This window comes from Rhyacophila brunnea, unplaced genomic scaffold (genome assembly GCF_057557595.1).
Source record: "Rhyacophila brunnea isolate RB1 unplaced genomic scaffold, BYU_Rbru_1.0 scaffold_16, whole genome shotgun sequence".
NCBI classification, from domain to species: domain Eukaryota; kingdom Metazoa; phylum Arthropoda; class Insecta; order Trichoptera; family Rhyacophilidae; genus Rhyacophila; species Rhyacophila brunnea.
Genome location: NW_028232816.1, coordinates 6,659,490 through 6,683,874, shown reverse-complemented (window position 1 = coordinate 6,683,874; position 24,385 = coordinate 6,659,490). Strand labels below are relative to the sequence as shown.

Genomic DNA, 24,385 nt, shown 5'->3' with positions numbered 1-24,385 from the left:
AGTGGCTGGTCGTTGTAATGGGCGCCAGCTCTAAGAATATATTAGTTGCATGATTTTTTTTTTATTAAAATGGCTCTAGTTTTGTTTCCCGGTGAAGTTAGGTTACAATACAAATGCGATTGTCTCAAAGCTTGGATGTTTCTGTGATTCTACACAGTAATGAGTGAAATAATTATAATACAAATGAATGTTGTATCAAAAAGAGTACATCTGATGACCTTACCTTCACAAGATCCGACCAAATCGCAGTCCAACTCTTCCTCATTATCATCAATTCTTCCTTGACGACCTCTTTATCGACGTATGACATGATATACGTCTGAGGCTTAACAGGTTCTTCAACATGAATCACTCCGTCACCTTCCGTATTGTTTTTCCCTTCACCATCTTCAACTGTTGTATTTAATTTTCCGTCGATTTTCAAATCTTCATCGATTATTGCAGTGTCATTATTTACATCCGCTGTCGAATCGCCAATGCCGGCTTTTTCGTCATCCTTAGAACACAATATGTATATTTCGTCATCTTCGTCATAATCTAGCATGTCTAGTGAATCGCAGTCAATTACTGCAGTGTCGTTGTTTACACCCGTTGTCGAATCGTCAATGCCGGCTTTTTCGTCATCCTTAGAACACAATATGTATATTTCGTCATCTTCGTCATAATCCTGCATGTCCAGTGAATCGCAATCAATTATTTCCGAGTCGTCTTCGGTTATTCCGTCATTCTGGGTGTCGGATTTTTCGGTTATAACAATTTTAATCAACACAGCGATTATAATTGTCATTATAAAACTACTCGTTCCAAAATTCAGCATTTTTACGACGCGTTCAGCCAACTTCGCTTTGTTTTATAAATTCGTTTTTCAATTTTCTTTTCTTTATATAGGTATTTTTTCCAGCTATTATTAATTTTGATTTATATATTTTTAATGAAATATAATTATCCAGTTAATCTTTGGTAGGTACGTATTCAATTATGCCGTCTTGGGAAAATGATTAATGATACATTTTCGTTATCTTCATGACTAATGGTTGGATTTTCTTATGTTACATACCTATATTAAGATATGCATTGAATTTATCATATTTAGCAATATATCTCTATTTTAGTAAGGTATAGATTTACACTTAATATACATTTTAATGGTTTCACAACGTTACTTGTTTAACCATGATCATGATCTGACAAAAGGGCAAATTAAGACTACAATACATTTTAAATCTATAAGAATGATAAACGCATCGTATATAATACGCCATCGTCATAGATGATATCGTTTTCTTTGCATATTGCTAAAGTTTCGACTAAAAACGATTTAAAGTATTGGCATTTGGTAAATTCAGAATTAAATATCTTCGCCCCAAAAGCAAAAGGGCACTTGTGCATAAATTGAGTTTTGAGAAAAACGCATTTTAAGTGAGTGTTTTTGGAGTGAAAAAAAAATCGTGGAGAGGTTATTACGTAATACTCAAGATTGAAATGCATTTTTTTTTATAATTTGTCAATTTTTGATTTTTAAGAGGTTTTAAGTCACATGTTACCTTTTTCCTATATGCATTTATGAATAGCTTTATCTTCATCTTTTGATTTGCGTGCGTCCACTTTACGCTTATTGTGATCTTCAAAATATTTATTTGGGCCTCTTTGTCCACTGCCAACATGTTTTTAAATCTTTCACAAATTTCACTAGTGCCCTTTTTCTGCAACGAATTTTTTTTTGTACAAAGGCCCGTACTCACTTTTAAATAATTACACGTGTTACCTTTTTCCTATATTATTTTTGTAAACATTGCACATAGTTCCTAAAATCGTGTACATGTCACCTTTTTCCTATACATTAAATGAAGATCAGTTTACAAATACACAAGTAACCTTTATTTTCTTTGCTCAATTGTAAATTCATGGATTTTGTTTCACAAAAGATGCCGTTTTGCCCATAATGTAGAGAAAAAAATTACGAAGAAAACTGCATTCATAACTCAAAACCGTCAAAATTGCACATGTGACCTTTTTATTTTGGGGCGACGATATAATAATAAATGTAAATATCATTATAGGCATTATGTAATAAGATTAATTACCACGTTCTATGCACAGCATAATATTATGAAATACTTTCGAAGTGGACCTTTTTATGTGCAGTAGGGGTGAACCTTGCTCACAATAAAAGTTTCACGAAAAACTGATGACTTCCCAACACATATTTTTTATTACAAGAAAGTTCTAGAAATAAATATAATATTATATAAAATAAAAAAAAATAATGAAAACATAGCCATGCGTATTTTCTTCGGTTTTTTTAATAAAAATATTACCAATAATATTTACTGGTTGAGCTTTTTGAGTGGACTGTAATTTAATATTAATACTATCGACTGAAGGTACTTCATGGAATTTGAATTTAAATTCTAATGGATTCAAGCTCTGTACTATTCAATTTAAGTCGTTTTTTTGCGACCCGGGTTTCGCCTTTCGGCATCTTCAGGCGCCGTGTACACTTACCAAAGGTAAACAGACACTGACAACGAACTCTCTTTACTCTAGTTTATATAATAAATCAATACAATAAAGTAGGTAAAAACTCCATTACCTACCTATCAAGTCAAATGTAACAAAAAATACAATAAACAAATTATGAATAGTTGAAGTGTCAGTAAAATTGTAATTATGTAAAAAACTGTAATTATTTTTAAGGGAAGATGAGGAGGTCGGATCTAGGGGTGGTGGCGATGGAACAGGATGCCAGACACTGACCTTGGTGATGATGTATGATGGCTCCGTGGTCTGGTTTCAACTTTCACTCGAGTATCGGTATTGTTGTTTTGGGTCACCCGGTTCGTACACTCACGCACTTTGTGATACAGTTTTATGGATTATATGTGATGGTGATGATAGATTCTGAATGAGTTTGTATCTATTGAGTGAATCGATTAAGCGACGGAAAGCTATTAGAAGTCCGCACACGCCCGCTGTCGAGATGCAACTGAATGTTATTTGCAACACCGTCTCTCATCATCCGTAATTGCTTATTGATTGTCTGGTGACAATAACACTGGGGATTAGGAGGTGGGTGAGGAGATAAGGAGTGGAATGGGAACATAAATGGCCCAACCATTTACCAATGGGTACGCAAACGGAAACAATGAAAATTCATGCAAAAGTATTAAGTATGTAAGTCCTTTATTGTAAGCTTTAAATTTTCCGATAATAAAACTGTATCGTTAAGTAGCCACTTACTTTTAATGAAAATCTTTACCTGTAGATATTTAGGGATGTAATTACGAAAGAAAAGTGGGTACCTACCTGAATAATTAGTATAGGTATAGTACCGGAAAGAAATACTTATATATTTAATTTAATCAAACCGATCTAAAATCAAAGCAAGCTAATAAGATGTAGTTTAAATGCTGGAAAATACCAATATTTTTTTCGACTTATACGTGGTGTAAATGAGAACCATTTGCCATTTTTTGGTAGTATTGGTTTGTGTATCTCTGATAACTATCTTAGAAATCGGGAGCATCAGTTTTTTGTTCTCCTAAGGTGCAGAACTAACCTGCGATTGATGATGCCAATTTCGAGGGCAATATCTTTGTTCAAGAAAATCGCTTCAGATGTTGATATATTCCACGTACGTGAGGATGAGTATTTATAGGTGGGCGTTGTTTAATAAATTTTTAAAATGTGCTTCCATGCTTTATAATTTTTGTACCTATTTAGGTACATTTTATACTGTTTTTGTGATACTGCATAATATATTTCTTTCTTATTTGCACTGTTTTAATACGGTTTCTTTATTTTTTTAATGTCATTTTTAAAACGGTACATGTTCAAACACGCGCGTCAACATCATTTTACTCCATACTTCAATTATAGTTTATCAATTTATGGCTACGGCCGTATGTTGTAGCTTAACCACTGGGGAATGCCAAAAGAAATGGCGTATTTCAAAAAATCACTACCTTATTCTTAGGTCAATAATTATTATAAAGCAATCATTATTCGTAGGATGTTTATCACACTTGAATGGTCAAAGACATAGCTTATAAAGAGTATCTTTAGAATTATCTTCAAATGTGTAAATCTTGCCCATTTTTTGAATAATAAAATGCCTAATTCTTGTCAAATTTGGGATAACAGAGATTATCAATATAATTTTTTATCGTAAATATTTTACTAAAATTATCTCGTCATAAATTATACTAATGGTTTTATAAATGCGTTTAAAAATTAATAAATGTAAAAAATTCTAACACCACTGCACAGTTTTGTACCGAAATATGACTATATTCTAAAACATTAGAGCGAGAGGTTTAAAATAATACTATTTTATGTAATAAACATACTTTATGCAGTCATCAAATGTTTAAAATAAATATAAAGGATAATAAGGCTTCAAAATTATATAAATAGATTATCTACAACGTTTAAGGTATGTACAGGATCATGCTTTGAAAATAGAAAAAAGCTTAATTTTTTCCCACGCTGAGCACGTCCGCCCTTAACAGATTTTGTTTTTACGAGAAATGGTTGTCAGACACTTGCACAACCTATTAGGTCCATACTGTGACTCAAGCACAAATTCGAAAACAATAATATGTGTGTTTGCCAGACCCAGGATTCGAACATGGGACCCACGACGCAAACTGGAAATACTATATTATCAATTTATTTTGCTCATAATGTATTATTCTTGATTGTCTTATTTGCCACCTTTAGAGGTGCATTGTTATTTTTTATTTTACTACGTTTTTATTAGCTCGTATTCTTGTTTGTCCAAATCTTGCAATCGATTTTTAACTAACTTCCCGACTAGATAGACATTTGGAACTTTTAGAATATATCAGAACACGATTACAATGCATTCTTTTAATAATTTTAGCCATATTTAAGAAAATTGAATTCATTTTCAGTTAATTCTGTTTTGTATGGAAAGTTATTATTGTTGGTTGCTATGGGGGTCCTAGCAACTAAATTATTAATATATACGTGCGTTACTATGGAAATCATTATGAAATGTCAAAATGACATTTCAGTATTTTATATTAATTTATTCAGTATTTCTATCAAGTACAAAAAAAGTATTTATTAATACATAGAATTGTCAAGTTTATATGATTCAACAGAAATTTTAAAAACGTGGTAAGTATATAAAAAGTTCTTTTTATCTTGTAATTATTCACATTAATAATAAAATGACACTAGTGTGGCTTCCGTGTGTAATTTTGTGGAAACATAAAATTCGCTTGTTAAACGGTTTGACAGTAAAGTTCTCGTACAGCCCAGTCGCCATTACAATAATTACAGGAATTATCTTTTTGTTTCCGAAATTTACCAAAGTGAGTAGGAAATCACAAATTAGATTTTGATATAATCACAGACTGCTATTTTTATAATATTTTATTTAGCTGTTTTTTTTTTACCTGTGACTCGTGATTTTCCCACGTAATCCTCCAACGACGCAATTGTACGAATGTCAAAAAGTACATTATCATTTATTATTTATTTTTCGTCTACTAAATCCAAACTAATCCCTCTCAAAGAAAACCATCACAACTGTTCATAAAACTCCCTTTCGCCTACTAGTGGACACTCAGAATTACCAATGAAAGAAAATGAGAATAGTGACAAGAGAATATCTTTGAGGCTCTTAAGAAAATGTCATGCTTTCCATTTTCTAAATTATTAATTTTAGATACGATAAACTTTTTTAATTATAAATTCAAGACGTTCACAACATGACATGGAGGAAGAGTGGACAAATAATATGTGGTAACAGTATTAACAAGTTTTATACAAAAAAATATAGAAAATCGTTATAATATAAGTAGGTACATGGTAGTATTTAAAGGTTGTTTTAAACAACGTCCATCTAAACTCATTTCACGCAAGTATAATATTATATCAATATCTGGTATGCTCGAAGAAAATTATTCCTTATAGTTTTAAGGTCGAGGTAGATTTAGAAAGCACTGGGCTCTCATCCGGGGACTCAGGGTTCGATTTCTGGTGAGATCGCAATATATTTCTCAAATTATGTGACTACTGCACTACTGTTTCGATATACTACTGTTATTGGGCCTCATGAACTGTTGTAGTGTTAAATATAATATATGTACATTTCATAAATAATATATACCTATATGCCAATATTATTTTTACAAAAATGCATACGTAAATTCTTTTGGAGACAAAAGTGAGAATGGAGGAATTCAAATGATCTCTCTTTTGAATTTCGCTACTGCGCATCCTGCTTAGAGCTAAGCCCATGGCCCCCAAAAGGGGGGCTGACAGGACTCTAGCCTAGGGGCTCGGGCCCTTGGGGGGGCGGCGTGGCGGGAGATAAACACACTTCACAAATTTGCCCTAATGGGGAAAGAGTCGCCTGCGACGCTATTTCATTTGTATGTCTTAACATTTTAAAATGTCTATTTGTGTGATGCAATTTTTGATTACTGTGTGTCGATATTCGTCATCATCATAATCATCATCAGGGGCGCGACAACCCGGTGTGGGTCTTGGCATCCTCCAACAGCTCCCTCCACCTGTCCCTATTCAGTGTGGCCGCTTTCCAATTCGGTACCCCCAGAATACGGCAGTCACTGGCAGCTCCATCCAACCAGCGAATCTTTGGCCTGCCTCTTCTTCTACGCCTCTAAAAATACACGGAAAACCCTTAATTTTACCTAAAACAACATGTAGAAAATGATTCTGTAAAAATGCTCACTGCCTTTAACCCTATCGATGGGTCGGGAGGCCTGCTTCAAGATGTGGGGGCCATGGCTAAGCCACACGTCACTGCAAATTGACGCAAACTTCGTTGCGGCACCAACATTTAATGAAACCTTAATTCTATTCCAGATAACAGTATTCAGGATCCAAGAACGCGCGGAAGGCGGCGGCCAGGAGCTTGACCAGACGATTCTGACGGCGCTGTTCAGATCGCAGCACCTCGCGCCTTCAGAACAACTCTCCTTGGCCCTCACATGGAACAGGGTGGACATCGCCAGGTCTGAGATTTTCGTCTATGGACAGGAATGGCCACCAGGTATGTCAAACATGATGAGATCCAACTGTTTATTTTTCTTTTCGGTTCTGTTAGATATCATGTGGATTATTTGCGCCCATATCTTTTACTATTGTGTACCTACATAATATGTTTCTTCTTGAGTATTGTGCGGATAAATTATCTTCGAATCTTTTTGCAGAATAACTGGTATTATTATTTTTTTAACGGAAGGTGTTCTATATTGTAAACGAATTATAGTACCTAGAACAACTATAACAGTTATGTCGAACATATAACATATGGTACGCGAGATGATTTGATATGGCAACCAAATTTTTTATTTTGAAAATTAAAAAAAAAAAAAACACAAAAAATACAAATAGATGTACTTTTATTACAATGACGATATAGCAATGCGTATTTTTTCGGTTTTATTAATAAAAATATTCAATCAATAAACCTAATGAAATGTATTGGCTGTCATTCAAATATAACAGCTGCTTGTTTTTTTTTGCCTTAAACATAATTGTTAAAAATGAAAAACTGTTCAGTGATAGGGAATATATGAAAGAAGTGCGGTTAAAATGATCCCATGATCAAATTTTGAAAGCAAAGAATAAATATTCAAATAATAAAAGATATGCCTTCGGCTAGAAACATGGTAAACGATAGAATCTCAAGAACTCAATTAAGTATGACTCCTTTAACACAGTGGTCTATGTGCGTGGGCGCGATACCCCAGAGATGCAGGTTTGATCAAAAAGATTTTTTCTATTGGTTATATTATAATATATAAAATTGAGATTCTACTGTGCGTTATACGCAAGAAACACGGCTTCATATAGCTGAACAATACCCACTCTCTTTATATTATTGCTCTGAGATTTCAAACGTATTTCTTCTCTTTCCAGGCGCCCTGGACGAGGCGATGATGCAAGCCCTGGAGCATGACCGCATAGACTTTGTGAAGCTGCTCTTAGAAAACGGTGTCTCCATGAGAAAGTTCCTTACAATACCCCGACTGGAAGAGTTGTACAACACGAGGCAGGGACCAAGCAATACTCTCGGGCATATCCTGAGAGACCTTAGGCCTCATATTCCCAGGGGGTATCTTTACACTCTTCACGATGTAGGGCTGGTCATCAACAAATTGATGGGGGGCGCATACAGGTTGGTTGAAGACTTAAATATTTTATTTGTTATGGAATATACCGTGTCCGGAAACTTGTACGTATGCAGATGGCTGTATATTAAAGACCGATCAACCTCTTTGGGTCGTATAGTACTGACATAAAATTCATGTCTAAATAAAACACGGTTTTTGTCGGTTTACACTTTACAGGAAGCCAGCAGCAAACAAATTTTGAAAATAGCCGATATACTGGATTATTTGTTGGGTTAGGTTAGATTAGGTTTTCACTTCTTTCACTTTCACTTTCACATTCATGAATTTTGCCAAAATCAGCTATGAAAATTGAATTAATGTTCATATTTAATCTATTAAAATTGGAGACCGTATAGTATACGGTCATCTCTTTCCGATAAGAAAGCTCACGGCGAACTGTAATGTAACTGTAATTTACATGGTAGAATAATGATCCAATGAACAACAAGCCTCAAAAATACTACAAAGTACACTCGCCAGATTGAATTCACACTCGTCACACTGTCGTGTAGTATGCAATGTAGAGTTCTGGGCGAAGTTACATTCGCGAGATGCAAATTCGCCGATGGGGCAAAAAATGAATATCTGACACTACCTGATTACATTTTGGAAATGGTGTCTGTCAAGGTGATACTTTTTATTCTTCGGTCATATCCGCCGCTTAGTTCGAGCATATGGACACCACGCGGCGCCTCCAAGAATCACTGTCGCTAGCCAATCTTCTTGCATCATTCCAGACCATACTAGTATTCTGTAGCTTCGGCGTTTACACTCTACAGATAGTATTTAGCGGCCTATTATATTGTATCAAGGTAATTCAATCTCACCTAAACATATGTTCAGACAACTCAACTCAGTGACGTCCCTAGATAAAATGCCGCCTCATTTTTTTATACAATATTTTTATCATCCTTTCATGAGTCCAATATCTAAGAAATCTGTTGTATGGATACATTACTGACAAAATATCAGACTAATTATTCCCAAATCTGCACGTGTCATTTCTGATCACCAAGGACGTCGAAGGGCAACGGAAGTAAACCAGATATCGCGAACCCGATAAAACCAGTGATCTGATTTTTTTTTAATTGAAAGATATTTTCGTTGTTACTAAGTTTGGGTAGCTACTTCTATATATACCAAATGATTCTTCTCGATTTGCCGCCCTTCGAGTAACTGCCGCCCCCAAGCGACGCTCAATCTGCCTACCCCCACCGGACGTCACTGACCCAACTGGAAACACGGTCACATACGCTTTGGAAATAACACTGTCATCTTTTCAAGAGTGGACAGAGCTTAAGGAGGTCTTCATCCACCAGTAGATTGAACCAGACAGATGATGATATTATAACAATTATTAATAATTATGATATTAACAAGACTAATTAATTAATATAATGCTTGTATTTGAATACAATCATTTTTTAATACAGTTTATCAAAATACTCATGTTATAGAGACGGCTTATGTTGTAAACAACCTAATTTTAAGATATATACCTACTCTTTTTTTTCAGAGCATACTATACCAGAAGAAAATTCAGGCCAATATACGCGAAGGTGATGAACAAAAACGCAAACGTCCACCGGAATTCGGCGTCATTCGTTCGGCACTACAGCGGCAACCCACTCAGTCTCGTAACGGGGTTCATGCCGGTCACTACAGAGATGGCGCTATTCGACTATCCATTCAATGAACTACTGGTTAGTTGAACTTATTTTTTTACCACTAGATGCCACTAAAATTATCTTATAAAAGTTGCAACTGCATTTGTGACAACATTTTTATTTTACAAGAGAGACAAAAGTCTGCTTTATAAGCACAAAAATGATGGTAGTTTTTCAAATTTTCCTTGTTAGTTTTTGAATAACTTTATAAAGATATATATTAATACCGAGAAGAAGGACTCACATGTGTGGGCTGGTAGAAGCCTTCATCAGCATTACTTCGGTTAGAGGTTATGTATGACATCATGCCAGACAGGATAAATTACAACACAAAATTTTTTAATTTTACAGTTCCACCCGGAACTATTTTCTTTTATTTACACTAGATCATACAGGTTTGGAATACATGGGTTCAGCATGACTGAAATAAAGTGACGTTATCATAGAACGCGTGTTTGATACTAGAAAGCGTTCAAATTGGCGTGGGCGATATGAACATATTATTTAACAACACGCAACTATCGATTGGTTTACATTTCACTTCGCGTTAGGGTCACGTGGCCGCAGAGCAGATTGGCAAGGGGTGCGGGTTACTCGAGAGATTTTTAATTCTCCCTGAGCGCCGGTCGGTGTTCAAGGTAGCCTTAAATTTCCTGGAAGGCGTTCAGGTACTTGGCCCTGTTTGCGGCTGCCGAAATGCGTGTTGCAATAATTTGCCGATTTTCAATACAACCTGTCAGATAGTAGTATAAAATGACAATCTCGCGACTCGCTTACTCTTGAAGAATGAGATTGGAGAGACAGTCAGCACTTTTACGTGTAAACAGTTATTGTCATGACAGTTTAAAATAAGCACAATTGCCGACAATAATACCATGCATGTGTACGAGCGCTATAACAACGAAATCTTAAAAGGCCGCCATTGTCAGCTGTTATTAAAATGGTTTTATTTCCACTATTTTTTCAACACTTTTAACGTTGGCCCACGATAGCCGAGCGGTTACTGCGTCGACTTATATTGTTGGGGGTCCCGGATTCAAATACCGGGTCTGGCAAATTCACATATTGTTTTTCAATGTGTGCTTGCACCAAAGTATGGACCTAAAAGGTTGAGCAAATGGCCGACATCCATTTCTCGTAAAAACAAAAAAATCTGTTAATACAATCTTTACACTCTGTGGAGGCCCATATTATGATCTTAGGATCGGACATGGTAATAAAACGTATGTATAAAATATTAATTTTACTATGGCTACCGATTCAACCACACTAATAACGTCGTGGAATCGGTATCATGTGTTATAATATAATACCAAAAGCACATGAGACTCTCTCCCTATTTTTATTCCTATTTATAGTCGAAACTCTTTGATGTGAAACCATATTTAATGGTGAATTCTTATTGTAAATAATTGTAATATTTTTTTGTTGATGCAATAGATGTGGGCGGTGCTGACAAAACGGCATCAGATGGCGCTGCTGATGTGGACCCACGGAGAAGAGGCCCTCGCTAAAGCACTGGCCGCATGCAAACTCTACAAGGCCATGGCCCACGAGGCGGCTGAGGACGATCTCGAAACGGAAATATACGAAGAGTTGAGAAATTACGGCAAGGAGTTTGAAACTAAAGGTAAATGAATATTTAGTTATATTTGTAAATAAACTACTGGATTACCAATGGGAAATTCAATTAGCCCTTAGTGGTGGTTATTTCCAAAATTGAAAATATCTTTTAGAATTTTGTTTACATAGATTTGTATTATTAAAACTCGTGTAGACAGGTTGACAGGTATGTAAGAATTTGAATTGCCACTGGGTATTTCATTGGTATTTGTTGAGATATTTAAATATTGATCGAGGTCCCAGGCTAGAAATCATTAATATAGAAAGAAAATAGGATGTTCCAATGGATATTTTGATGACTATTGTCGAACAAGAACTTGTGTTAAAACTGTGAACTAAGAATCCCCTCCAGCACATCTATTATATATACAAGACTGCTATTGGCGGTTATCGAGGGTAATTTATCATATGTTTGTATTGAAGCATTATATTGTTACAATAAGTTAGCCGTCTAAACAGTCAAAACTGTCCATCTCGCTCTAACATTTAGCACAGCCAGGAGAGGTGCTGTTAAAACATAGCACTTATTGTAACAATTACAACAAATTTATTGTAAAAATTATAATACTTCGATACAAAAATATGAAAAACTACCCTCGATAGCGGCCGATAGCAGTTTTGTGTATAGAATAGATGCGATGTGCAGCTAATCCCATTTCCGTTTTCAAATGAGGAACGCCCCCAAATTTATCATTTCATTTTACGCTCCCGTGGTATACAAATCTATCGATTTACGTAATTTGAAGCTTTGCATAATAAAAATATGTCTAAAACGATCACGAGTGATGTTAGAATTATTATTAGTATACGTTTGGTTTATTGCGAAGAAGAAAAAGGGTTTCATCTAAAAGGAGTGCCGATTCATTACTTATACACGCGTTGCCGGCATTACAGGTACGTCACTGAAAAGTCTTCTATACGCGACTACAGCGATTTCCTGTTATTGCCGATTTCTTGTTGTCGGACAGTATAATCGTAATTTTTATTAAAAATGAAGAAATTGTTTTATTACATAAATTACTGAAACACGGCCATCTTGTTGTATATTGTGAAGGTATGCATAGTAATAATTATTTTAATATATTAGCGGCTTTATCACTAGTCTACAGAACTTTTGACTAAACAGTTGCGTGTGTAGTCAGCTTTTTATTTGACGCAAAAAAGGCTAAAAATTTATAATATATCGTCGGTGTTTTGTAAAAAGGGCGAATCAACCAAAATGCTATTTTACAGGAGGAGGATTTTTAACTTTTGACATTTATTTATTAATTACCTATGGATGATTATAAATTTCTAACAAATACATAATAAAGCTTAGAGGAAATACTGTCTTGATAATGTAAAAAAAATGTACAAACTTGTATAAAAAGGTCAGAAAAATCATTTTAAATGGATATTCGACCTTTATGTGTGATAAAAATACGAAACAGTTGCACATTCGCCCTTGAATGTGTGGGTTTATTAGGAAATAATTATAATTAAAGTAATTTTATTATGTTTATAATATTTTATTTAAACTTATATAAGACAAAACAATATAATAGTGAAAGTTAAATTAAATCAAAACCATATTCTAGTGAAAATTAACAGTGTTTTTGTCCTTAAAAGGCATATTATACCTAATCAAAATAGTTATGGAACATCAGATTATTTTTTATTAAGTAAGGACAAATTAACTGGACTGGAGATACAAAATGAATAAAATTGTGTGAATTATTGTTTACACGCTGCCTTTTGAAGTTTTCAATAGTTTAATATCTGAAATATATTGTCTGTTGATCTTGGTTGCCATCGTTTTCACTGAGTTTCCAAAATTTATCAAAAATCATGTCCTTTTCTTCCTTCGAAAATCTATCACTGCATTTATATGTACATTTTCTGCAGAAAACATTAAATCGTTTCCTACGTTGAACAACATTTCCCGTCGCAGTTTTATACTCTTTTCCAGCGGCTCTCAGTTGTTTTTTTTTCTTTCCATAGCCAGATTTCCGGTATTTTATCTTAATGTGTTTTTTCATATGCTTATTAATCAAATGATTTTTTATGTTATGTTATGTTTTCTCGTCCAAAATCAAATCATTTTCATCACTTCGACGAAAGTGATCACTTGAGACAGCAATTGTTTCGTTGGATTGGATTTCTTAAGGTTTCTCAGGTAAAATCAATTAGTTAAGGAATTAGTGTGAACAGCGGTAGCGTCACTCAATCTTTCTGCAGTAATTACACCTAAATTGAAGTGAACTAATTTAACCATCTGTTGTCCTCGAGAAATACAATAAAATAACGAGTAGGTATCACTTTTTGTAATTTTAGGCGAGTCAGAATGGTAATATAAATAATATCTAGGGGAGAGCAGGTAGGATTCGTACACTTTTTACTCTAAGCCGTATAAAAACAAAACTGTAAGATATTTTAAAATAACTTCAATGCTGTTATATATCCAATATATTTGGCTTTAATAATAGTGAAGTATAGTTTAGATACAAATCAGCATGGCGAAGCTACGGTAACTTTTCTGAAAAATGGAAAACGTACGAAACTACCCCACACGTGGGGTAGCTTCGTACATAGTGTGGGGCACATTCGTACATAATGGGGAACCTTCGTACAGTCAAATAAAATGCTATTTATTCAATCTAATATAATCATGTATTGAGATCAAAACTAACACAGAATCAGCCTTCATGTAATAATAATTAACAGTTATTGTTTTTAAAGTGCTTATAACTACTTAGTCATAAAAACATAACACTTTTATTTATTTTTTTGTTAATAAAGGAACGAATAAACCAACATTATAAAATTAACCATTAGAGTAATAGGTCTTAATCGTATTTAATAGTTGTACTATCCAACATTATATATAGATAAGTCTTTTCCGAAGCTAAATATTATCCGGGCTGTTCTTGCTGTAAAAGCAGATTTTGATAACGGGAAAACACATACCACATCTGATATGTAAACTGTTCCTTCATCTTTGGTAGTGGGAAAGACAAATTTCCAGGTATGAGGCTTCTTCCTCAAAAATAAAACTTTGTATTCAACGGGACTATATTTTTTAAGCACCTGCCCAAGATAATTTAAACGGTCTTTGTTTTCTTGAACTCTACTATCACAAAGCGTTCTTCTTTGGTGTTCTCTGACGTAACTGGAGTTTCATTGTCAGTATCCAATCCTTCAGACGTCTCTTCGATGAGAGAACAAGAACTTTCTCTTAAACTCATATTAGCCTCATCCTCACAATCAGTTTCATCCTGACTATCAGTCTTTACAGTTTTATTTTGCCTCTTTGGTTTAGTTGTCCCTGAAGTTTTCTTCTGTCTCTTTGTTTTGGTTCTTGTATCTGACAGTAAATGTAATGCTCGCTACATCTCCTTAGCCCTTTGTTTCCTCTCTTGCTCTTGCTTCTTCAACTGTTTTGCTTTTTCTATTTCTTCTAGTCTATTTTTTTCAGGGGTATCTGTATATATTCTCGATTTTCCTGGTAGTTTTCCTTTCTTCGACTTTTTTAACGCATTTCTGTCCACTCTGGGATAGGGCCGGATAATTTCTGGAGTTATTAATCCTACAGTTGATGAAGATGCAGGTGCAGTTGTAGGTGATAGCAAGGAGGGTGATACTGGAGCTGAGCTCCATGGAAGATCTTGTTGAGTAATCTCTGTTTCTGCAAGTAGAGTTTCTGGCACATTGGCATCTTGGCCCGCTGTAGAAGTTGATTGTCAACCTTACGTAGATTCTAACGGCTGCATCTTGCATCATTGCATCTTCATCAACGTCTCCTGTTCCTGTCCCCTTTTTCACATATATTCGCGGCATGGTTCTGTAACAATAATATTTTTGGTGAACAATCTTTCTACTGCCACGCAGTTAGGAATGGGGAGCATTCGTACAGTACGAATCTACCCCACTCATAACTGCACGAAGGTACCCCAAACCGAGAAATCAACAAATTAATTGAAAATAAAAATAACCGCTATAGTTAGCCTAAAATGACTATTTACATATTAAACAAAGTTATCACTTCATAAACTATACTAAGTCACTTATAACATTCGTGCAAAACTTATAACAGTTAAGCGTGTTCAAAAGTGAATACAAAAAATACTTACGTAGAGCGAAAACACGTATCGGCGTGCTCCGTTGAAGCTGTTGGCCGCACTGATGCCCTGCCCCGCGGTTACACTATGCGTATGAGCGGGAGTCTTACACACAAACGTGAGCACGCCAATGAATTGGATAGTGAAGATATCGCCACTGTACGAATGCTCCCTGTGTACGAATCCTACCTGCTCTCCCCTACGTGTCAAAACATGCCTACGAGCGGTAAAGTACAACACATTTTTGAAGTTATACTTCTTTTAGCTCGTTTGGGAAATCAGATCAGAGTGTATTTTTGGCGTGTGACATGTAACACATAATTTATTTTTTCACACGAAAAAAAACGCATTCGATTGGATTCGAACCACCGATTGTTCGGTTATCAGCCGAAAGCACTACCTTTACGCCACAGTATGATACTTCAATCGTGACGATTATACAGTATAATATTATAGTTTAAAATTGTTCCGTTGCCTTGGCAGTGAATTTATTATTGTCGGCCATTTGCAATTACTTACGTAAACAAACAATTTAAACAGCATAGTGGCAGTTGTTACTTTAAAAATAAAAGCAACGATAAATAATTATATAATTTAGTTAATATAAGTTAAAATTTATAGAAATAAAACAACGGTGCTTCAATAAGCAGCCCGTTTTCTTACGAGTGTAATTTAACAAGATAATTAAGAGCTAGTCGAAGAATCTAGGTTATCGCAAGTTTTGTTACGCCAAATTATAACTTCTAACGCGCGTACATTAGTACACACACCGATTTTTTTTGAATGAATATAATATTATTAAGTAGGTATGTTATGTATACATACGCAAACAATATTAATATGTCAATGTAACATTACAATATTACATAACGAAACCAATTAACAATTGTACAACACGAAAAATTAAACAAGAAAACTTACATCTCGCTCATTTTGAGGTAAAGTATGTTGTATCACTCGATGAATACTTAATATTGAATACAAATGCTGTTCAGTTAGTAGAAAAATCAGATAACTATATTTCAAACTATTGTTTAACAGATTGTCAACTTAAACATTCTTTTATCACTAATGGCTCGATGACATTGAGCTACTTTACAAGCTGCTTGTTAGCGAATTTACAATCTGCTTGCAAAAAAGCCCAGTGTCATCATCGAACAAGCTAACAAGCAGATTGTAAACAATCTACCGAGAAAACTTGAAAGCCGGGCTACTTTACACGTTACACGCTGGCGTGTGGGCCGATCTGCGTCTGCACAGTAGAGCGATAGTGGCGAACCAGCCGGTAAAAAACTAAATACATCCTGTCAAAATAGTACCAAAAATAACGATTTCAAATCGCTAGCTTGTTGGCTTCTTTCTGAGCGAGTGGAAAGTTTTGTGTGTCATCATCACAATCGCACTAACTGACTCACCCGCTTTTAAACTCAACGAAAAGCAGCTTGTAAAGTAGCTCAATGTCATCGAGCCATAAATTACATTGAGGAAACTTCTAAAAACAATCCCGCCAATACGCTTTGTCAATAGTAAAATGACACGAATGATAGCGACCTTGGGCGAATTTGACAATTTTGATTTAACAATGGTCACATTGATATGTAGGTGGATATGCAAGAAGGGCAAATATCGTATATTCGCCCTTACATCATAACACTTACCACTACTTTAGGACATATTTTATTTTAAAAGGCCTAATATGTCACATTCGCCTTTTATTCATAACACTAAGTGGATATTCGCCCTTATGATTATCGTTTTTAAGTACTTTCCCGTGGAGATACAAGTTCGCCGTTTTTACACAACAAAGCTAGTGAGGTACATATTGTGTTTTCATTAAAATCTCAATTTCGCCAAAATGGCTGATTCGCCCTTTTTACAAAACACCGACGATATAAATGAGGTACACAAAAATAACACATCAAACTATGAACTGGTTGCAGTGATTTTTAAAGGGAAACTAAATAGAAAGCTTCATCTGAAAGGCGATTCAACATTTTTTTAATTGACCATACATGGACTTATCTGTTTTTGAAAATAGACACTTCAATTTCACGGTGTTTGTCATTCTGTCTTTATTTCCAGCTTTGGAGTTGCTAGATTTCTGCTATCGGCAAGACGACGACCAAGCGCAGCAACTGTTGACGTGTGAGCTTCAAAACTGGTCCGGCCAGACGTGTCTAAGCCTTGCAGTGGCTGCAAATCATCGGGCACTCCTGGCGCACCCCTGTTCGCAGATTATTCTTGCTGATCTGTGGATGGGAGGATTGCGAACACGGAAGAACACCAATTTGAAGGTTTCTATCAACAATGTTGCATTTAAACTTCTTTTTTCTTTCTGCTTTCAATGTATAGATATTAGATAGACAATAATTGAATGTTGCATGTAGTTTTTTGATGTTTATTCTCAAAATTAATTATATGTTAATTATTAACAGTATATTTTTGATTCTTTTAGTTATTTGAATTTATTTAACTACTTTATATGTATATAATATGGTTTGCAATCTCGCTCGAATTATCGGTCATGAAATCCTGGAATTGGAATCACTAGAATCCTGGAATTGGAATCACTAGAATCCTGGGATTCCAAGATTATTTTATTAATGATTTTGGATAAAAAATACTTGTTTTATCAAGTAAAGAAGTAATATTTAAAGGTTATGATTATTTTATAAATAAAAAATATTAGCACCACAGTAAAGATAACATAGAAATGCAAAAGCAAGTTGCCATAGACGAAGGATTTGAAGGCAGTTTTGGTTTATGACCTAATGACGGCCTGGCCATTAAACACAAGAAATACAGAATATCCTCAAATATCACCAATATCAAATGCGCGTTTCGTTTACGTGACCTATTTAATGCATATTATGATATAAGCGTGAATATTGAAAGTAACATATTCTCAAACACGTGATTGAGTTTATTCCATATTTATTTTCACTCGAGAATCATAGCTTTAATCAGCTACACCCAGAAGGTAACCCACTTACCTTATGTTTGTATTACCTGATTAAAACTTTTAATAAATCGTCTCTGTTCTGGCAGAACACACTAACTGGAGAATACTAGTTTTGAGTAATTTGACTTTGATGTTGTTAAAATGTTTGAAATGGTCTATCACGTGAGTTTATTAAGTAATCGTAAGAAGGATGACTTTAAAATAAAGACTGTTTATTTTTAAGAAGGTTTCCAGACGGTAAAGTTTGAAATAAGAAACATTTTGGTATAACTAACTTAATATGTCATTTTTTAGAATTAGTGTCTTCTGCCAGAACAGAGACGAAATACAGTAAAATCCCAATTTAACGGACTAATTCGGGCAAAGGAATGTCAGTTAAAACCGAGAGTATATTATAGTATAATAGAGTATGTATTCTGAATGTGTGTGTTAAAAAAAAAGACAAATTATGAAGTTGACATGTTTTAATTATATGAACGAATAAACGAATGTTATTTAAAACAAAATAAAATTCATATATTAAAAATACTGAAAATAAAATCGTATTTACAAGTCAGAGAATCACCTGGCATGTGTTAAAACCACTGCAGAAAGTAACGCCATGCGACAATAGAACCAATTACCACATGCAATGCTGTGTGGTCACATGTTAATCATGCGTCGAATATTGTTTACGAGCGGAACATGAACCCGAAATTTTGAAAGCCATTAAATTGAGGTTTTACTCTACCATCTATTTCCTAACTTTTATGGGATTACAAGAGAATGAAAATATGCATAAATAATTATCAATTAAGAAGTTACTATCTTATATTTTTTGTTATTCTAAATCCATGACCACAATGTCGGTACTGGATATTAAAACAAAATTGTAGGTATGCAAAAAATTCACTGACCTTTGTTTAATCTCAGGATTGAAAAATATCTAATCCCAGAATTGAAAACATTCTGTCAGGGATTGAAATCCCATGTATGGGTATATATAACGATTTCATTTAAAGAAAACACTTTTAACACATCCTTACCATCAATAATAATTAATCACTATTTTTATACATTTTGTTATTATGAAATATACATCTAAGATGTGTTATGTCTAATCTCCAAAGGGTTAGTACGAAGTATGTTTAGGAATCACTGGTTTATTGAAATTACATACATTCATCATCATCATCAGGGGCGCGACAACCCGGTGTCGGTCTTGGCCTCCTCCAACAACTCCCTCCACCTATCCCTATCCAGTGTGGCCGCTTTCCAATTCGGTACCCCCAGAATACGGCATTCACTGGCAGCTCCATCCAACCAGCGAATCTTTGGCCTGCCTTTTCTTCTGCGCCCTATTGGATTGCTGGACACTCTCTTTGCCGGTTCATTGTCATTCATACGATGCACATGACCTAGCCATCACAGTCTCCCAATCTTAATTGGTTGAACTGCGCTGCAATCTTTGTACAGCCCGTAGAGCTCAGCATTATATCTTTTCCTCCAATTGGTGCCGTCCCTGATCGGTCCATATATACGGCGGAGAATTTTGTTCATTTCGCAGAGTTAATGTCCAGGTTTCCGATGCTTAGGTGAGCACTGGCTTTACAAGTGTCTTGTAAGAGTGCTTTTAGTTTGGCGAGATAGTATGCGGGACTTAAAATGTCTTAACAGGCCAAAGTAGCATTTATTCGCAAAAAAATTTATATCGGATAATCAGTTTCTTTCGTATGAATGGCGTCGAATACATAACATAGTTGTTAAGATTCACAGCATGTTCAATGTCATTTTAGGTCATTCTCGGACTGCTGTGTCCGCCGTACATCATCAAGCTCGAGTTCAAGTCCAAGGAAGAACTCCAGCTCATGCCTCAGACAGAGGAAGAGCATTTGGAGAACGAGAGCCTCGAGGAAGGGAATGAAGACGACCGAAACCACAATCCTGACGCTGAGGTGTGTACAAGATATTTGGTCTAACACTATTTTTCTTTTCTTCACTTTCTCTCTTGTAAATAATACTTGATTATATCATTACCTGAACATTATAATTATTATATTCTGCAAATAATTTAAACAAATATTTATTATTATTGAATATCGAACACAGTATTATAGTATTATTATATTGATATTTTCTTTATACTTATATCCCAATTTTGCAAGCTGAGATTGAAAATGTCTTGTCGACATGAAATTTGTAAAATATGTGGTTTTTGGCATGGTATAAATAAATAATTTCAAACCGATTATAAGCACCCTTCAATAAATTCTTATAACTATTATAATATCTTCCATAAAATTAAATATATCTTTCTGATGGAGTCAATCCAGTCAGAGTTCTTAATTCAAATAATTACAAGATAAAAAGAAGTTTTTATATACAACGTTTTTAAATTTTCTGTTGAATCATATAAACTTAACTTGACTAGCTTAAACGATCAAACAAATTTGTACTTGATAGAAATACTGAATAATGAAATGTCATTTCATATTGATTTCCATAGTAACGCACGTATATATTATTTATTAATAATTTAGTTGCTAGGACCCCCTTGCAACCAATAATGGTATCGAAATAACTTTTCATGCAAAACAGAATTAACTACAAATTAATTCAATTCTACTTTAAGATGGCTAAAAGTATTTAAAAAATCCATAGGCATCGTGTTCTGATATATTCTAAAAGTTTCAAATGTCTAGCTAGTCGGAAGTTAGTTAAAAATCGATTGCAATATTTGTACCGGACAAATAAGAATACGACCTAAGAAAAAGTTGTAAAAAAGAAAAGGGTTCCAGGAAAATGTTTTATATTTTGTATAATAGGGTCTTCTTTTTATCGTCCCATCATAGGTCATAGGTACGTGAAATGCTTATCAAATTGCGTTATTATTGACAATTGGTTTTTGTGTATTAAATCAAGGAATATTAATTACCTTAATTACTAACCGACGCCTGGCTCTCGTGTATGTATGACTTACTAGTTTAAATTATCGTAATTAGATAGGAGTCTCGTAGCATAATTGGTTAATGCACAGACTGGCGCGACACCAATGGTTATACAGGTTCAAATCTCGTCGAGGTTCGTATTTTTTTTCAAATATGATTTTTTCTAGTGGGTATATATCTGAGGTGTTTTCAAGTTATGTATGTTCAATATACGTGTATGCTTTCTTAATACCGAAAATACCAGTATTTTGAATTTTTGAAACCGGTGTTTCGGTATCGATAAATAATTGAATACCGGTTTTGAAATACCATTATTGCAATCCCTTGATTGCAATAATGCATATAATATATACCGATATACCATATAATATATGACCGTATAATATATACCGATATACCATATAATATAATATAACATATAATATATATATACCATTATATGTGATAAATACCTACTGAGCTCATTTACAGAATGTAAAAAACAGTTATGTAGAGTCTGTCTTCTATAAGCTGGCGTGCGATTCCCCCCACCCCACTTCAGCACTCAATACTGCATACCCTCCCGTTCCCTCCCATTGAAAACTTGCAACAGTCAAACGCGATGGCACAATACTCTCCGTCCACGAACGATGTGACGTGAACGCCAACTTATAGAATACAGACTCGAGAATCTACAATCACAATTCGATTTTTTTAATTTTGATCAACAGTTCACTTGTATTATTTCAATTCTCAGCACCCCAATTCGTACATTCTCCGAACATTAGTTATCCACATCTTATTCAAATTTAAAATAAAAGGTAATAGCTTGTTATAAACAGAAAAAGTTACTCCATTTCTGTCATAATAATTTTTCCAAATTACCATAAACATTCTCAGTATTTATATTTTATCTATGATGGTCGTCCTGCATTATTCATAAGTCATTTTATTTTTCCCCTTGTGAAGTAAAGCAATAATGCTTATTTGCATTTTTAGTGTCAGAAAGTGTCTCGGATCCCCATTACATTTTAAATGTAACTTCTCAAGGTGACAGTGAAAATATTATGTAACTATGGTAATATTTTTATCACCCATTTCATTTACTCACCTTGCATAAGGATAACAATGATTTAATATTAAATTATTATAATTACGTTATGAAGGAAATGGTTGATGTTTCCTACAGAAAAAAGGTTTAATTTTAAGACAATTTAATTCTATCATTAAATTAAATAAACAAATTACTTTTCGGCTGCTTGAATTATCTAGGGATTTATTTCGAACTCATCTACTATTTTATAGCCTTTTATAATATTAGATTAGGTTAGGGTCATTTTGAGATACCTACCTACCTTTTTATTGTCAACAATAAAGTTTTTATTTTTCTAGAAACTTTATTGGTATGGTTAGGTTAGTTAGATACGGGGCCGGATTCAGACATGGATCAGTGAGCTACAGGTACTCTGACCAATCCCCCCAATAATATTTTATTAAGGAAGTAAGTAGGTATCCAATTAAAAAAAATATATTAACAATTTTCTATAAAACATCATATGTCCACATATGGTCAAAATCTAACAAAAAATATGTAAATACGTATTACATGTGTAATTTCACATAATTTAGAATGATCTATAACTTCTAATGCCTGAGAATGCATACTAAGAGAATGTTTCAGATTTCAATGAAGTGTAAAAAGTGTAAAAGCCAATATGTCCATTTTTTTTTGTTTATATTTATTGCAATATAGGGTTTATTGGCTAATCTAAATATTATTCTAATTTGAGAATACAATATGATGGCAAAAGATTCTAATGTTAAAGTCAACCATTTAAAGTGTCTTTTTCCATTAATATTGATTTGTGTCCTGTTTTTGAATTACAATTTCAATAAGATCACTTCTTATACCTTTGTTGAGTTACATACATTCTTTAATCACATCAGTTATCTTTAAACACAATTAAATCAGTATGTAATGCTGTTTAACATTAGGGAATTAATAACAATTCATTGTTTAATATAAGGGTGTACATACCAGAAGCTTGTATTTTTCAGCATTTACATCAAATTGCCCAACAAAGCTCTTGAAGTCTTTTTGCAATAAGAGAATATAAAAAAGATGGTGGCCCTCCAGCTGGCGGAGGCCGATGAACTGTAGCCTCTTTAACCCATGCCTGAATCCGCCCCTGGTTACATATCAACATTTCAACCGTTACTAGTCTGCAGAATATGTTTGCATTAGTTATAATGGATTATGTAGGTTAGTTAGTTCGAGATTTATATTTTAATTTCATCTTATTTGTCGTTAGTGGGTCATAATCTTCTGTACACAGTGAGTCTATTGGTAAGGTTAATTCCATAGGTGGGTGGAAGAAGAAAGTCCATTTCTTCACGTTCCAAGTGCTCCGCAGACCAGCAGAGTACCAAGGTATCGTTGAGAGCAGGAATCTGCTTTAACAGCTTATTGTGGATATGTACCACTTACTCTTTCATGCCTTCTGTCTGTTGTCAGTTCAATATTTACCATGTTATGGCCGTGCTGAAAGATTTTTTTTGACCCATAACTATTGCTTTTACCTGCAGTTTAGTTTCCTACATAGGTTGTAACTGTAGTGATACTCTTAACAATTTTTTGCCATTTATTACTAAAATAATATTAGACACGCCTTAAAATAAGCTATTTTATTAACCATATTTGAAATCCATGCTGTTAAGCAAACAATATAAGTAATCCTTGATTTTATAAACGGACACGAAGATATTATGTAAGTACAGTATTATTTCTGAAAGTAAAGGGAGGTAAGTCCGAAAAATTGAATATACCAAATTAACCGTAAAGCATATAAGTATAGGTACCTAAAATATAAAATAAAAAATGAGTCGTATAAATGCCGCTAAATTATTAAATTACACACAAAAAATAAATAGTCACACAACAAATTTTAAACTA

The 24,385-nt window shown here is 34.2% G+C and overlaps 1 protein-coding gene across 1 annotated transcript in view; it reads left to right on the top strand.

Moving 5' to 3' along the window:
* Trpm (transient receptor potential cation channel, subfamily M) overlaps positions 1 to 24,385 on the top strand; it is a 610,587-nt gene that overhangs the window by 537,301 nt on the left and 48,901 nt on the right. Inside the window, exons 10-15 of the mRNA XM_085944074.1 lie at positions 6,865 to 7,051; positions 7,924 to 8,182; positions 9,694 to 9,880; positions 11,285 to 11,474; positions 17,647 to 17,858; positions 20,302 to 20,460. Of these exons, the coding sequence (XP_085800200.1) occupies positions 6,865 to 7,051; positions 7,924 to 8,182; positions 9,694 to 9,880; positions 11,285 to 11,474; positions 17,647 to 17,858; positions 20,302 to 20,460 (1,194 nt within the window). The remainder of the gene's footprint in view (positions 1 to 6,864; positions 7,052 to 7,923; positions 8,183 to 9,693; positions 9,881 to 11,284; positions 11,475 to 17,646; positions 17,859 to 20,301; positions 20,461 to 24,385) is intronic.